Source organism: Oncorhynchus gorbuscha, linkage group LG01 (genome assembly GCF_021184085.1).
Source record: "Oncorhynchus gorbuscha isolate QuinsamMale2020 ecotype Even-year linkage group LG01, OgorEven_v1.0, whole genome shotgun sequence".
In the NCBI taxonomy this organism is placed as follows: domain Eukaryota; kingdom Metazoa; phylum Chordata; class Actinopteri; order Salmoniformes; family Salmonidae; genus Oncorhynchus; species Oncorhynchus gorbuscha.
The window spans coordinates 37,269,141-37,284,380 of record NC_060173.1 but is presented as its reverse complement, the minus strand read 5'-3'; the positions used below and the strand labels follow the sequence as shown (position 1 = coordinate 37,284,380).

The 15,240-nt window shown below is 42.1% G+C and overlaps 2 protein-coding genes and 1 long non-coding RNA gene across 8 annotated transcripts; 2 read left to right on the top strand and 1 right to left on the bottom strand.

Annotated features, from left to right (window-relative positions):
* Nucleotides 1-788: 788 nt before the first annotated feature.
* On the bottom strand, nt 789-7,825 carry kmt5b (lysine methyltransferase 5B). Of its 6 annotated transcripts, XM_046351569.1 has the most exons (12): nt 7,682-7,825; nt 7,518-7,569; nt 6,585-6,808; nt 6,025-6,298; nt 5,735-5,882; nt 5,345-5,510; nt 5,140-5,249; nt 4,865-5,031; nt 4,739-4,758; nt 4,507-4,643; nt 4,204-4,400; nt 789-3,487 (listed from the first exon to the last, which is right to left on the bottom strand). In XM_046351569.1, the coding sequence occupies exons 4-12, from the start codon at nt 6,155-6,157 to the stop codon at nt 1,731-1,733; spliced, it is 2,835 nt and encodes a 944-aa protein (XP_046207525.1). In that variant the 5' UTR covers nt 6,158-6,298; nt 6,585-6,808; nt 7,518-7,569; nt 7,682-7,825; the 3' UTR covers nt 789-1,730. The 6 variants fall into 6 exon arrangements, with proteins under 6 accessions (XP_046207525.1, XP_046207526.1, XP_046207521.1 ...); XM_046351570.1 differs by lacking the exon at nt 6,585-6,808 and having other exon boundaries at nt 6,025-6,209; XM_046351565.1 differs by lacking the exon at nt 7,682-7,825 and having other exon boundaries at nt 7,518-7,653.
* Nucleotides 7,826-8,011: 186 nt separating this feature from the next.
* On the top strand, nt 8,012-10,173 carry LOC124036938. The gene is made up of 3 exons (XR_006839089.1): nt 8,012-8,106; nt 8,967-9,112; nt 9,792-10,173. It is a non-coding gene; the product is annotated as an uncharacterized LOC124036938 (long non-coding RNA).
* Nucleotides 10,174-11,759: 1,586 nt separating this feature from the next.
* On the top strand, nt 11,760-13,739 carry si:dkey-12e7.1 (uncharacterized protein LOC557553 homolog). The gene is given in 5 exon segments (XM_046361351.1): nt 11,760-11,768; nt 12,489-12,656; nt 12,658-13,085; nt 13,087-13,140; nt 13,142-13,739. Coding segments are annotated over 5 exon segments (984 nt in total). The 3' UTR covers nt 13,467-13,739.
* Nucleotides 13,740-15,240: the final 1,501 nt, after the last annotated feature.

Below are 15,240 nucleotides of genomic sequence, written 5' to 3'. Positions count from 1 at the left end.
AAAGGTAGCTTAATCAAGACTACAGGCAGTAGCCTACATATGACAGAACACAGTATTAGTGACAGGTCCAAAGTTGTACAACATACTTTAAATCAACCTAGTATAAAAATATACAGTACCAGTCAAAAGTTTGGAAAAGTTTTCTACATTGTAGAATAATAGTGAAGACATCAAAACTAGGAAATAACACACATGGAACTATGTAGTAACAACAAAAAGTGTTCATTCAAAATTAGATTCTACAAAGTAGCCACCCTTTGCCTTGATGACAGCTTTGCACATGATTGGCATTCTCTCAACCAGCTTCACATAGAATGATTTTCCAAAAGTCTTGGAGTTCCCACATATGCTGACACAGCCTGGAGTTTTGTTGGGTCATTGTCCTGTTGAAAATCAAATTATAGTCCTACTAAGCGCAAACCAGATGGGATGGCGTATCATTGCAGAATGCTGTAGTAGCCATGCTGATTAAGTGTGCCTTGAACTCTAAATAAATCACTGACAGTGTCCCCAGCAAAGAACCCCCACGCCATCACACCTCCTCCATGCTTCACGGTGGGAACCACACATGCAGAGATCATCCCTTCACAAACTCTGCGTCTCACAAAGACACAGCGGTTGGAATTCAAATTTCAAATTTGGACACATCAGACCAAAGGAAAGATTTCCACCGGTTTAATGTCCATTGCTCATGTTTCTTGGTCCAAGCAAGTCCCTTCTTATTATTGGTGTTCTTTAGTAATGGTTTCTTTGCAGCAATTTGACCATGAAAGCCTGATTCATGCAGTCTCCTCTGAACAGTTGATGTTGAGATGTGTCTGTTACTTGAACTCTGTGAAGCATTTATTTGAGCCGCTAAAAATAAAATAAAGAAAAACCCTGGAATGAGTAGGTGTGTCCAAACTTGACTGGTCCAGTATATAAAGAGCAATTTAAAAAGTTGAGACATACACCACACCATTCAGACACAGCAGACAAAGTAATTCAGGTGAACTGATGATCAAATGGTGAACAAAATAACAGAGTGAGAAAAGTGTTTGAATATCTACACCACCAAAGCCAGACCAAGTAAGTTCTGAGTTTGTGATTGCTAAATAAAGACAGAGAAATTATACAGTTCGAGAATTGAGTGAAATGAATAGAAAAATAAAAATGTGATCAAAAAATAAAATAACATCCAAAACAACCACATCTGCACAAACTAAAAAGTTAACAAAGAGAATCATTATGCAAGCACCAACACATTTTGATTAAGGAATGAGTGATTACAACGGGACTAAAACATCAGAGACCAGCTCCCAGGAATCACTGGAAGTCAAACATTTTCACATACCTCCAGCAAGAAACAAGAATTCTGTTCCTTTTAAAGGCTCTCAAAACAATATATACAATGCATATTATTTTATATGCATGTATACACTGCCATGTTGACAAAAGCACATTTTGTTTGCGGTGTGTTCCCTAAAGGTTCCATTCTTGCGATGTCAGTGGAGCAACATTTAGCATGTTTACCAACACAAACTAGAAAATGCTTTAAATATAATTAACAATTGTACAAAATAAAGCTGAAGATAGAAAAATAATTGCCTACACATTGTATGCCATGTAAAATGTACACATTCTACAATATGAATAACGAACCAAGTTCCACCATGTACAAAAATAGTTAACATTTTACAACAGCATGTGATTGTACTTTTATTGACTTAACAAATGAAGACCCATAGAGCTCATTGATTGACTGTTCGTGACTGATTTTCACGTCTCCTTGATGCGATATCAATATCTATAGAGTCTTTACCAACAATGAGCCGGAGGCGTTTTGTTGGTGGAAGTGGAATAAAATCATCGTCAAACTCTTCATGGTCAGATGCATCTTCATCCTCTTCTTCTGAAGAGGACGAGTCTTCCTCTGTGTCATCGTGCATTCCAAATGTTGCTACTGTGGGCCCAAAGACCTCCCCTGCCTCTCTCTCTACTATACCTGTGAAGGGCCCACGACCATGGCAATACTGGCTGAGCCTCCTGCTGTCCCACTCATGCTGCAGGTGAATCTTCAGTTTGGAAGAATGAATGTGTTCCACAGGACTGAAGCCATGTTTGGAGGAATGGATGTGTTCCACAGGACTGAAGTCATGTCTGGAGGAGCGAATGTGTTCCACAGGACTGAGGCCATGTTTGGAGGAATGGATGTGTTCCACAGGACTGAAGCCATGTTTGGAGGAATGGATGTGTTCCACAGGACTGAAGCCATGTTTGGAGGAGCAGATGTGTTCCACAGGACTGAGGCCATGTTTGGAGGAATGGATGTGTTCCACAGGACTGAAGCCATGTTTGGAGGAATGGATGTGTTCCACAGGACCGAGGCCATGTTTGGAGGAATGGATGTGTTCCACAGGACCGAGGCCATGTTTGGAGGAATGGATGTGGTCCACAGGACTGAAAGTCCCATTACTCCATCTGGCTGCATAAGAGCTCCTCTTGGTCTTTGCATGGTGATGGCTCTTCCCAAATTTCATGCTGGCCTTTGTGGAGCCGGAGGACTTGACAGGGTCAGGCTCACCAGGCTCAATCCTACTGCTGCCGCTGTCCCTTCGTCTCCGTAGGGTTAATTTGGGAATGCCTGAGCTGTTGTTGGCTAGGATCAGCTGGGAATCATAGCGCGTAATCTGCTGTTTCTTCTTCCCCTTGCCAAGGTGGAGAAGCTTGTCTCCCTTAGACAGATTGTTGTAGTACTCACGACCATCAGGCAGGCATTGCAACTCTTTCCTGCATTCAGCTATGTCTGGGGTACGGGCTGCATGGTGCAGGCCTGGAACCTCCTTCTGGAGAAGGGATGCTGGTCTGAAAGAGTGCTGCTCCTCCTGATTTATCATTTGCCTCTGTCTGGGACAGGTCTCACTTGGACACTTGATATCCAGGCTTGGGCTGATTATCCAGTGACCATCTGTGACATACTCTCTGAGGTCTGTAGGCTTGGTCTTACTAACCACACCACAGTTTGGTTCAAGTTTAATGTTGTCAGGCCCCTGTGTGCCAACTGATGCTCTGGTTGAACTGCGAGTTCTGTGAGTGCAAGCTAAACCATCAGGGCACCTACTACCATCTTTCATTGGGTTCTGAATGTGTTCCTTCACAGTGTAGTGCACAAGACAACCCCTTGTTCCCACCACTTGCATGGGTCCTTGCTTATCCATCGCACTCTTTCGCGAGACCCTGTTACTGACTAATTCTGTGGTGTCCTTAAGGCACAAACCCATAGCTTCCACCTCAATGGGGAACCTGTGAGCAGTTACCTGACACCTTCTTCCTAGCTTGTGCAAAGGCTTTCCGGACTTTGAGTTTCGTTTCTCTTGCACGTTGGAGTTCTTTGAGTGTCTTTGATTGAATGATGAGGTAGGCATAGGCATTTTGGACAGAGTTTGCCTGCTTAGGGCTTGTGCTTCACTGAGCCTGGTCACACTGGAGCAGGCTGTCCTCCCTACTGCTAAGATGTGGACCGGAAAAATAAGAAATAAAAGCAGAACAGTCATCAGAAAGTTGGACAAACATTACTAAACCTAATGACAATCATTGCAAAATTGCAATGTATTAGAATATTATTATGTAGCATGTTATAGTTCTTAATGCAAGTATGTGTGTCCGGTAAATCTTATAATTGACCAATAGCAGCTATACATCCTCAACCCAGGGATTGACCCTAAGGTCTGAAAATCACTTGCCCATCGGGGAAATCAGGACTCTGGAATATTTTTTAGTTGCCCGAAGATTATGATCACTTGCCTGAAAATGTAAATGAGCTTTTTACATGCAGAAATATCATATATACCCTGCCTTTCTCCTACACATAGCGGAGGAACCAGAAAGATCACCATTAGAAATCATCGTATTTTGTTTATCAGTAACCAGGTCCTGAATTTCCTGGGGCAACCACAGAGTAAACACAACTTGCCTAACAGCCATAAAAGCCAAAAATGGTCCATCTTCCACTTAAACAATGGGGAGAAACCAAAAGCTCAGTTTAAGGCCACTGGAATTCTTTGCATTTTGGTTGTTTTCAGTTTTATTGTTGAAATCACCTGCTCAATGGGGCGACCACAGAGCAGGCTCAACTTGCATGACTGGTTCAGTTCACTCGCCCTAGCCTAGACAATATGCCACCCTTAATGCCAATCCCTGCTCAACCTCAAAAGGTGCACTTACATGAATGTGTGTCATGATTTTCCTGAGAGTCTGGATCCATATTAGAGCCGTCCAACTGACTGTCAGAGCACTTGCTGTCTTCTAATTTCTTAAGTCGATGGAGCCGTTTGTCTGTCTCTCTCAGGCCATACATGCTGTTGATAATAGGAGTGGCCGTAGACTGCCCAGTCTTCGGTTTGAAAGCACCAGCACTGCGCCTGAAGGGACCAGAAGATGTGAAATAGCAAAATCCTAGCCAATGTAGGACTCATTATTATACATATACAGTTACTACAAGTTTGATATTAAATCAATAAATTGTACCTTTCACATGTGTAACATTCACAGAGTTCATTATTTTCCCCAAAGAAGCCATCTCCATAGTAACAGGAGATTTCTTCCCCAGGTTCAATATCCCTCAGAACCTTGACACATGCTGTATCTCGCCCAGTGGAAACAAACTGTAATAACACATACATAAACATTTGTTAGCCATTTGTACAATTCACTTCATTTCACACAATACTTTTGATTTGCAGGCATTGGTATTACTTGCCTTGCAATTTGGCCTGCAATCTGGAAAACAAACATATGTTTAGTCTCTTAATATAGGTATTTGAATTCTATCATAAGTGTGTTGAATGAGGCAGACAGTTATTGTCAAGTGCATGGGGATGTATACCATGGTTGATGAAGGCTGCAGGTCCCAGCCACAGTTGAGCGCAGTTCTTGCGGGTGGAGTACATCACACTGAAGTCATTTTCACCATGTCGCAGTAAAATGCTTTCCTCATGCTGTGATAGCTCAGCAATGCAGCCCACCAGGTATTCCATCTTATCATTAGTTTTCCTTGGGAAAATATGAATGAGGGATATTTGAGATTGTAAAATGACTATATACACAGTGCAACATTTTCTTTAAACAAAATGTATCCTACTAAAATTATTATATCCTTACCACTCTTTTGTTGCTACAATTTTGGCTCCATTCTGCTCAGAGGAATAACGATTGCAGGGAAGTATTTCAAACCCACTGTTAGTTGCAAACATTCGTAGGTAAACAAAAACCTGCCAAAACACACAAAATAATAGTTTCCACATATTTTTGTTTCGATGATGGTTCATGCTTTTTGCGCAACAACAGATATTTCTAGATAACTTACATGCTCTTTGAAGAGTTTGCCCTGAGCCTTAGTCTTGTGGTGAAAGTGGGGTCTTGACCAGTCCCCAGCAGTCAAGGCATGGAAGGCCTTCTCGAGGTTATCATGTTTTTTAAAGCACTCTAGCACCTCCTTCAAATGTCCTTGTCGGTCCTTGATGGGTCGAAACCTAAGCACACCATCAGTCCATTTTTTAACCACTTTCCAAACCATTCTCAATACAAATGTACAAATATGCAGCTGGTGCATCGAGTCATAGCCTATCGTGATAGGCAAGTTTGTCTGAGGCATACGAGTAAACCGCCTCCCCAGATGTTGTGAAACTTTGGCTGCTGACTTATGCACAAGCTATTATGACAAATGTGGACAATTGTGAGCCAGAAAGAGACAAACCTGCTATTCATCTTATGGGTCTGGAAGCCGAGGTAGGGGTCCAGAATAAGACTTGTAGTCAAGTCATCATTCTCACAGAGTTCCTTTGGAGTCATACCTGACGACGGGGTATGACGTCTCTCTGCCTCAAGGGTAGAACTGATGACACCTGAGGTGAAAAATAAATGATTGAGCCACCCCCCCCCCAAAAAAATGTACAATTCAAAAAATCTGCCAATAGTCCAGTGTAATTTATTAATGAAGCTGAAAGGGGTAATTTATGGTGAGCATTGCCAGAGAACAGCACTTACGTTGACTACATCTCCTACTTCTTAAGGAGCCCTTGCTCTGTCGCAGGGACCTGGCCGAGGTTATGGATCGATCACTGGAGAATCTGCTGCAATGCCGCCTGCCATTCAACACCATGTTCTTGGATTCCCCCATCTACCTCATTACGCCAGATCCAGCAGCATTACCCTAGTCTGTGCTTGAAGATCTGCAGTAAGGATGAGGGGAGGTTAGGAGGCCAGGGTGGTTGAATCTTATCTTGATACTGACAGGGATCGAGTACTATGCATTCTGGACCTAGACAAAGAAACAACATGGTTTGAGAGTAAAGACTTGAAGGCAATGAACTTCAAAGATCAAATAGGGGCTGCTTATGTTACTGTCAAGTTAGAAATAGCTCTAAGATATGCAATGACTGACATGACAAGCGGAAAACTGATGATGCACTTCCAAATTTCAACGTTTCGTACGTGTGTGTTTTTAGTCCATATATTTTGTTGTAATGTTGGAGTCACTCAAATATCTCATAAATACACATTACACATGGAGAAAGAAAATGTGCTTTAAGACGGCAAAAAATTACCTGCACTACATGACATGTGTAGAATTGCAGGGAATAAGCTTTAAACCTGCAACATTTGCTCTCCGCCAACAAGAGGGGTGTGAACAATCAGTCATGAACAGTGTTTATGCCCATAGAAATAGACGTGATGCGCACAAGGGGGGTGCGGGATGTTCCCCAATTCAGGAAGGGAGGCCTGAGTGAAAACGTATGGGAACACCTGCTCCATACCATCAGTTGAAAACCTAAGACAAGTTTCACATGTTATGGTCACATACGCAGGATACAGCAGCTGTAAACAGTACAGTGAAATGCTTAACTGTAAGCCCCTTGAGTTATCGATAGTTACTCCTGAAGGGGAAACTGCAAGCGCATCAACTAAGCAGAAAGTGGGGCCTAACAAAGACAATGAAAACAGATGGTAGCTAATGGTTTATCAAAGGCTGACACCTTGTGGTTGCATGTCAACTTTCACGAGTTTCCATATCATATTATTTCATCTGGTCTATTTATTAATTTCGTCTTTCTCGACAGGCAACTTTACACCTGCACACATCGGGTCATCATCGCCAGTGTAACGTGGCACAACAATCAACTCAACTAGCTAATGCAAGATCCCAGTCGAATTAAAAATCTAGGCTAACGTTAGCATGCTAACACCACATGCCTCAGGACTGATGCAGATGCTATGCGCGTCCTAGTTACCAAGTTAGCTGGGGCTTCATGCTGGCTACATGTACTTATTAGTACATACTCTGCTTTTGAAAATATATGCTTCCCACTTCGCTAACGTTAGCTATATACATGAAAGCTAGCGAATGCTAAAGCTTGGGGCAAGACATCACAACGAACAATGCCACAACTAGCTAGCTAACGTTATTCCATCGAAACAAAGGCCATGAAATCTCCGTAAAAAAAGTGTCGCTGATGAGACACACTGTCCAAAATACTCACTTTGTTATTCCTGCGTTTGTACTACTATGTGATCCATCATGCACGACGAGATCTGAACAAATATAAATTGCTACCTTTAGTTAAAACGTCAATCAGAGGAAACAAACATTTACATTTCAAGATGGCGGTCAGGGGAAGATGGGAATAAAGATGTCTGGACATACAATTGGCAGTGTTTGATGTTACGGCAGTTTCATAGATTAATCCATGAGTACATGAAGTTTAATAACTGTTGTATTAGCTAACTAAATTGTAAAAATAATAATAACACCACATTAGCCGACGCTTTATAAATTGAAGTAGCCTGCGCACTGCTTACTCAAACTTGAAACACATGAACATTTGAGAAAACCTTGGTGCGCGATTTGATGACGTTGTCAACAATAACGCCGTATCACCGGTCACTGCTAGAATGGATACGATTTTGTAAACGTGACGTAACAGTCCCGTTTGTGCCAATCGAGTTGCATCAGGTATAGTATTTTACTTGTCTACAAGAAGACAGTCTGAACCATTATAAACAGGAGACAAGGACCACATTTGTTGTAAAAAAAAATATATAAAAATGATAAACCGTCTGCACAGAAGGGTGAGCGATATGAATCTAGGTCGTTAGTAAACTAGATAGCAAGCTAGCAAACTCAGTTGACTAGTAACGTTAGTTAGATTTATTTTATTTATTTATTTCACCTTTATTTAACCAGGTAGGCAAGTTGAGAACAAGTTCTCATTTACAATTGCGACCTGGCCAAGATAAAGCAAAGCAGTTCGACACATACAATAACACAGAGTTACACATGGAGTAAAACAAACAGTCAATAATAATACTGTAGAAACAAGTCTATATACGATGTGAGCAAATGAGATAAGGAGGTAAAGGCAAAAAAAGGCCATGGTGGCAAAGTAAATACAATATAGCAAGTAAAACGCTGGAATGGTAGATTTGCAGTGGAAGAATGTGCTAAGTAGAAATAAAAATAATGGGGTGCAAAGGAGCAAAATAAATACATAAAATCAAATAAATACAGTAGGGAAAGAGGTAGTTGTTTGGGCTAAATAATAGATGGGCTATGTACAGGTGCAGTAATCTGTGAGCTGCTCTGATAGCTGGTGCTTAAAGCTAGTGAGGGAGATAAGTGTTTCCAGTTTCAGATATTTTTGTAGTTCGTTCCAGTCATTGGCAGCAGAGAACTGGAAGGAGAGGTGGCTAAAGAAATAATTGGTTTTAGGGGTGACCAGAGAGATATACCTGCTGGAGCGTGTGCTACAGGTGGGAGATGGTATGGTGACCAGCGAGCTGAGATAAGGGGGGACTTTACCCAGCAGGGTCTTGTAGATGAGAGTAGAGAGACGTGTGTTTATTAACATTAATTGATGTTAGATTATCCATCAAACTGACTATAGAGATTAACTGCCATTCTAACTTGTGTCATTTGTTTAACTTCTCAGATCTCACATCATGAAAAAACTTGCATTGGGAACTAAAATATGTTCCCCATGACGGAACCCCCTTCCTGGTGGTCGGGAGGAAAACCTACGCCTGCCACCAGGGCGAGGATAGACATGCAAGTGATAAGAAGAGGGAAGCAGAAATGGTAAATTGGCTAATGTTTATAAAGATGCACAATAAATGTGATTATGATTGACTGATATTGGGAGGAGGCGATGTCGGTTAGGAAGGTAGAGTTTGAGAAGGGTATGTGTTAGAAAGGGAAAACAGAAGATAACCACAAGATGCAGGACTCCTTGTTCCCCCAATATCTAAGAAAACAGATGGATACAGAGCTCCTCTTTTATGTTGAGAGAATCATACTTGGTTTCAGTCGTGTAAGTTAAAGTAAGTAACTTGTAGCTAAGCCTTGGTCAAATAATCCTTGTCTGAGCATGAATGACCCATATGGGCAGAAGCCTATTTCCTGTTTCTGACATGTAAGGCAGCTTTAGGTACAAGTAGCCTATACCCCCTGGACAGGACGCTAGTTCCCTAATTCATTAATGCTGAGAACCAAACAGAGAGGCATCAGGTCCGAAGGTACTGGACTGATGAACCATCCTTGCTGTCTCTACTTGAATGACTCTCAACTGGGATTCCATACCACTGACTCTATTACATGCGCTGAGTCCCTGGCTTTTTGTACTCAGTTTTTATTTGCCATTTGGCCATGGTCAGCTTGTGTCATCTGGTGTACTGTACTGTCTTTATCGGATGTATCTAAGCATGCTCCCACTAACCCCCTTCTTTTGTCCTTTTCTACATCTAATAACTCCCGGAAGTGTCTGGACTGTGCCTACCTGAAGCCTACCTGGACTGTGGCTGAGGACCCTGGGCATGCCTACCCATAGCCCCTCCCCACACTCCCTAGCATGCTTGTACCTAAGCTAAATACTGAGTATTCCATCTCACCCTCTTCCTCTCCTCTTCTGTCCTCTCCTCCCCTAAGCCCAGTCCTGGGCACAAACTATTTTATATTGAATTTATATTGAGCATGCTTTTTTTGTCCAGGACTAGGTGTAATCTGAGTCTGGGAAACCAGCCCATAGTCTAGACAATGAGATTATTCCAGAATACTATCAAAATAAAGATTGTTTTCTATGGTACATTTAACATTTCCATTCTACAATATGGCCTTTTACAAATAAAACTCTCTCAAAATCCTATTGTATTTTTTTAACCTTTATTTAACTAGGCAAGTCAGTTAAGAACAAATTCTTATTTTTAATGACAGCCTAGGAACAGTGGGTTAACTGCCTTTTCAGGGGCAGAACTACAGATTTGTACCTTGTCAGCTTGGGGGTTTGAACTCGCAACCTTCCTGTTACTAGTCCAACACTCTCACCACTAGGCTACGCTGCCGCCCTGGTATGGTTTGTCTCAGAACAGGAGGCCGGGTAGAAAAGCACAAAACCAAGAGGCTGAGAACAAGGTAAAACAAGGTAAGGATAATATATAAAAAATGAACTTCAGTGGGAGTTAACACACACATCTAAATATACATAACACATACAAACATACAAAACACCACTCTACATATAGCAGATAAAACACATCTAGGACTACACACTAACCAATCAAACAAGGGTTAGGGTTGTATCAACCATTATCATAATACTTACACCTATGCAAAAATCTCCATAAGTGCATAGGGGGTAGTTCTAACATATCCATCCTCACACAATTTGTTACTTTTCAGGAGAGAGAAAGGCGAGAACATTTAGGGGAGAGGAGTGGTGAGTCAAAAGAGGGGAGGGAAGAGAATAGGGGTGGATAGGGTAGGACTTTATATTAGGAGAGTGAGGGTTCCACTCTTTTAAAGACTTCCAGTTATTTGTCGTTTTTAAAGGGGGGGAAATAAAAATGAAACTAAGCAGCCAATGACTTTACTAGCTTTTTTTCTATCTCGTGGAAGCAGGTAGCCTAGTGGTTAGAGTGTTGGGCCAGTAACCGAAAGGTTGTTAGATTGAATCCCTGAAATGACAAGGTAAAAATCTGTTGTTCCGCTATAATGCAGTTAACCTACTCTTCCCCGCTAGGTCAATCATTGTAATAATCATTTGTTCTTAACTGACTTGCCTAATTAAATTTAAAAGTCACATTGATAACATTATACTTATTGCTATTCCATTACTTCAGTTCCATTGCTATAGTTTCTGTAGTCTGGTGGCCAGTTAGTATATGAAAATAAATAACTCGTAGAGCTGGGACACCACGTGGGTGCAATAATTGTGAACAAAAACAGCACTACTCAGAACCTCCATACACGGATCTCTAGCAGTTGTCCTCTTAAGTTCTATGAGGGCAACATTACTAGCTGATAGCAAAATTCATGTTTGTATTTACATCATGTAATGCTCAGTAGAATGATATTTATTGCCGAATTGTAGCTAGCTTTTCCCCAGTGGTTCCGCTAGCCAGCAAGTGCGGATGGAAATCAAGTCCAGTCTGCTGTAGAACTCGACGCTGTGTGAGACGCAGTCTCGTAGTGAACGGGACTATGACATAACTTTTACAAAATTGGTATCCCTTTTAACCCTGACCCAACTCATCCACAGTTTTCTATCAGCTAACTACTGTGTTTGACTGTTATCCAATTGGTCTTATAATTAGACATTTGATATCAGCACCCTATGTCATTTAATATAATTAACTAGCTACCGAGAACAACTACCAAGGTTGCTCTTTAACGTTAGCTAAGTCTCTTTTTGCATTCCATTTCAAGCTGGCTAGCTAAGTTACATGATTAAATGACGCTAGTAAACATGCGGTACAAAACACCAGTTGTTAGCTAGCTATATAACGTTAGATTTCGAGGAGGTAAAAACTTATTTGTTCCATTCTTTCATTGCCACATTGATGACAACCTCAGGCATTTATGTTGGTATTTTTCTCAAGCTAGCTAGCTAACTTACTACCTTTATACAAAATCTCGTGCTGCCGGTTAGCTAGGTTGTACTATTTCACAAACGCTGGAATAGGACTTTTATTTCATGAACACAGTAACCAGACACTTCTACAGATCATCAAGGACATCAACCACCCGAGCCACTGCCTGTTCACACCGCTACCATCCAGAAGGCGAGGTCAGTACAGGTGCATCAAAGCTGGGACCTAGAGATTGAAAAACAGCTTCTATCTCAAGGCCATCAGACTGATAAACATCAATCACTAACTCAGAGAGGCTGCTGCCTACATTGAGACCCAATCACTGGACACTTTAATAAATGGTTCACTCGTCACTCTACACAATGCCACTCTAAATAATGCCACTTTAATAATGTTTACATATCTTACATTACTCATATCACATGTATATACTGTATTTTATACCATCTATTGCACCTTGCCTATGCCGCTCGGCCATCGCTCTTCAATATACTTACATATACATATTCTCATTCACCCCTTTTAGATTTGTATGTATTAGGTAGTTGTTGGGGAATTGTTAGATATTACTGCACTGTCGGAACTAGAAGCACAAGCATTTCACTACACTTGCTACACTTGACAAGTGCAATTCTGTGCTTGTATGCTTCAGTTGGAGTTGCCTTGTGCGATCAGGGAAGTTTTGGAGGGTGGCAGACTTTTCTCACCATGGAGTGCTCAACCTTGGACAGGAAGGACTGCTGGTGTCCAACAGAGAGTTTTGAGCTTTGGAAGGCATGGTTTCACCACTACACCCACCACCTCATATCCTGTGGTGCAAGCCTACTCACCCTAAAAGCCAGCTTTGACCTGGGGGACCAGTGCAACAAGTGGGGGGAGCTTCTCTCTGACCTTCTAAAAAATGTCCACTGCAGGGATCTCCGCCAACTGGAATTGAACTAGGCATTCACACTACTGGAGCCACTGGACCTGCGGGTTGGCTCCATTTCCCACCACAACAACATTACCAAGATCACGATGGACCAGTTCACTAACTTTCAGGTACTACTGGGCAAACTGTCCCACAGCTGCCCTCGGATCACCTAGATGCGCCTGCATTTTGACTGGTCTGAGACATCAGTGTCACTCCTCACTCAGTTCCAGCACCTCCGTGTCCTTGAACTCAAGTACTTTTGGGTCTTCAAAGGGCACTTTGCAGATCCTGACCAAGTCACTGCCCAACCTTAAGTCCCTGACATTGCATATCGTACATGCTGGAGTCCATATCTCTAGAGTTCCTGGATGTATCACCTAGTCATGGTCTAGTCTTCTCAAGTCTTAATCTGCCAGCATTACGGGAGCTAAGGGCCAAAAATATTGCCCGTGGCATTACTTTACGTCAAACCAGGCTTAGGATACAGAGCAGGTGGCGTATGTACCAGGTACTAAGAGAGGGGACCACCAAGCTACAGGCCCTCAACAATGAGTGACTGCTTCCTGATTGGAGAGAGCAGAGTTCCAGAGAACTATCATCTATCCTCCAGCAGTCCTGTTATTGCCTCCAACACCTGGACAGTTGGCTCTGGTAAACGAAATGCTCAGGCTCCAATCCAATGTTAGCTGGAACATTTTAGCTCATTCCCTCACCATTCCATTGCACAAAATTATTGTGCATTTGATTTTTGATACTTATTTAAAATCCTTATTTAACCTGTCTCCTCCCCTTCCATCTACATTGATTGAAGTGCATTTAACAAGTGACCTCAATAAGGGATCATGGCTTTCACCTGGATTCACCTGCTCATTCTATGTCAAGGAAGGAACAGGTGTCCTTAATGTTTTGTATACTCTGTGTATTTTATTTCACCTTTATTTAACCAGGTAGGCTAGTTGACAACAAGTTCTCATTTGCAACTGCGACCTGGCCAAGATAAAGCAAAGCAGTGTGACACAGACAACAACACAGAGTTACACATGGAGTAAAAGATAAACAAGCAAATAACATAAACAAGTCAATGACACAGTAGAGAAAATAACGTCTATATACAGTGTGTGCAAAAGGCATGAGGAGGTAGGCAATAAATAGGCCATAGGAGCGAATAATTACAATTTAGCAGTTTAACACTGGAGTGATAAATGAGCAGATGATGATGTGCAAGTAGAGATACTGTGTGCAAAAGAGCAGAAAAGTAAATGAAATAAAAACAGTATGGGGATGAGGTAGGTAGATTGGGTGGGCTATTTACAGATGGACTATGTACAACTGCAGTGATCAGTTAGCTGCTCAGATAGTTGATGTTTAAAGTTGGTGAGGGAAATAAAAGTCTCCAACTTCAGCGGTTTTAGCAATTCGTTCCAGTCATTGGCAGCAGAGAACTGGAAGGAAAGGTGGCCAAATTAGGTGTTGGCATTGGGGATGATCAGTGAGATATACCTGCTGGAACGTGTGCTAAGGGTGGGTGTTGTTATCGTGACCAGTGAACTGGGATAAGGTGGAGCTTTACTTAGCATAGACTTATAGATGACCTGGAGCCAGTGGGTCTGACGACTAGAGCATACAGGTCGCAGTGGTGGGTGGTATAAGGTGATTTGGTAACAAAACGGATGGCACCGTGATAGACTGCATCCAGTTTGCTGAGTAGAGTGTTGGAAGCTATTTTGTAAATGACATCGCCGAAGTTGAGGATTGGTAGGATAGTCAGTTTTACGAGGGTAAGTTTGGCTGTGTGAGTGAAGGAGGCTTTGTTGCGAAATAGAAAGCCAATTGACTTTGGATTGGAGATGTTTAATATGAGTCTGGAAGGAGAGATTACAGTCTAGCCAGACACCTAGGTATTTATAGTAGTCCACATATTCTAGGTCGGAACCGTCCAGGGTGGTGATGCTAGTCGGGCGGGCAGGTGCGGGCATCGAACGGTTGAAAAGCATGCATTTGGTTTTACTAGCGTTTAAGAGCAGTTGGAGGCCACGGAAGGAGTGTTGTATGGCATTGAAGCTTGTTTGGAGGTTAATGAGCACAGTGTCCAACATTTACATTTACATTTAAGTCATTTAGCAGACGCTCTTATCCAGAGCGACTTACAAATTGGTGCATTCACCTTATGACATCCAGTGGAACAGCCACTTTACAATAGTGCATCTAAATCTTTTAAGGGGGGGGGTGAGAAGGATTACTTTATCCTATCCTAGGTATTCCTTAAAGAGGTGGGGTTTCAGGTGTCTCCGGAAGGTGGTGATTGACTCCAACGAAGGGCCAGAAGTATACAGAATGGTCTGTGTAGAGGTGGATCAGGGAATCGCCCGCAGCAAGAGCGACATCATTGATATATACAGAGAAAAGAGTCGGCCCGAGAATTGAACCCT

Excerpts from the sequence above, each read along its gene's own strand:
- kmt5b (XM_046351569.1), bottom strand. The coding sequence starts at position 6,157 with ATGGGGGAATCCAAGAACATGGTGTTGAATGGCAGGCGGCATTGCAGC. Across the intron at positions 5,511-5,734 it reads ACCCATAAGATGAATAGCAG|GTTTCGACCCATCAAGGACC; the intron begins GTTTGTCTCTTT and ends TGGTGTGCTTAG. Across the intron at positions 5,032-5,139 it reads ATTGTAGCAACAAAAGAGTG|GAAAACTAATGATAAGATGG; the intron begins GTAAGGATATAA and ends TATTTTCCCAAG.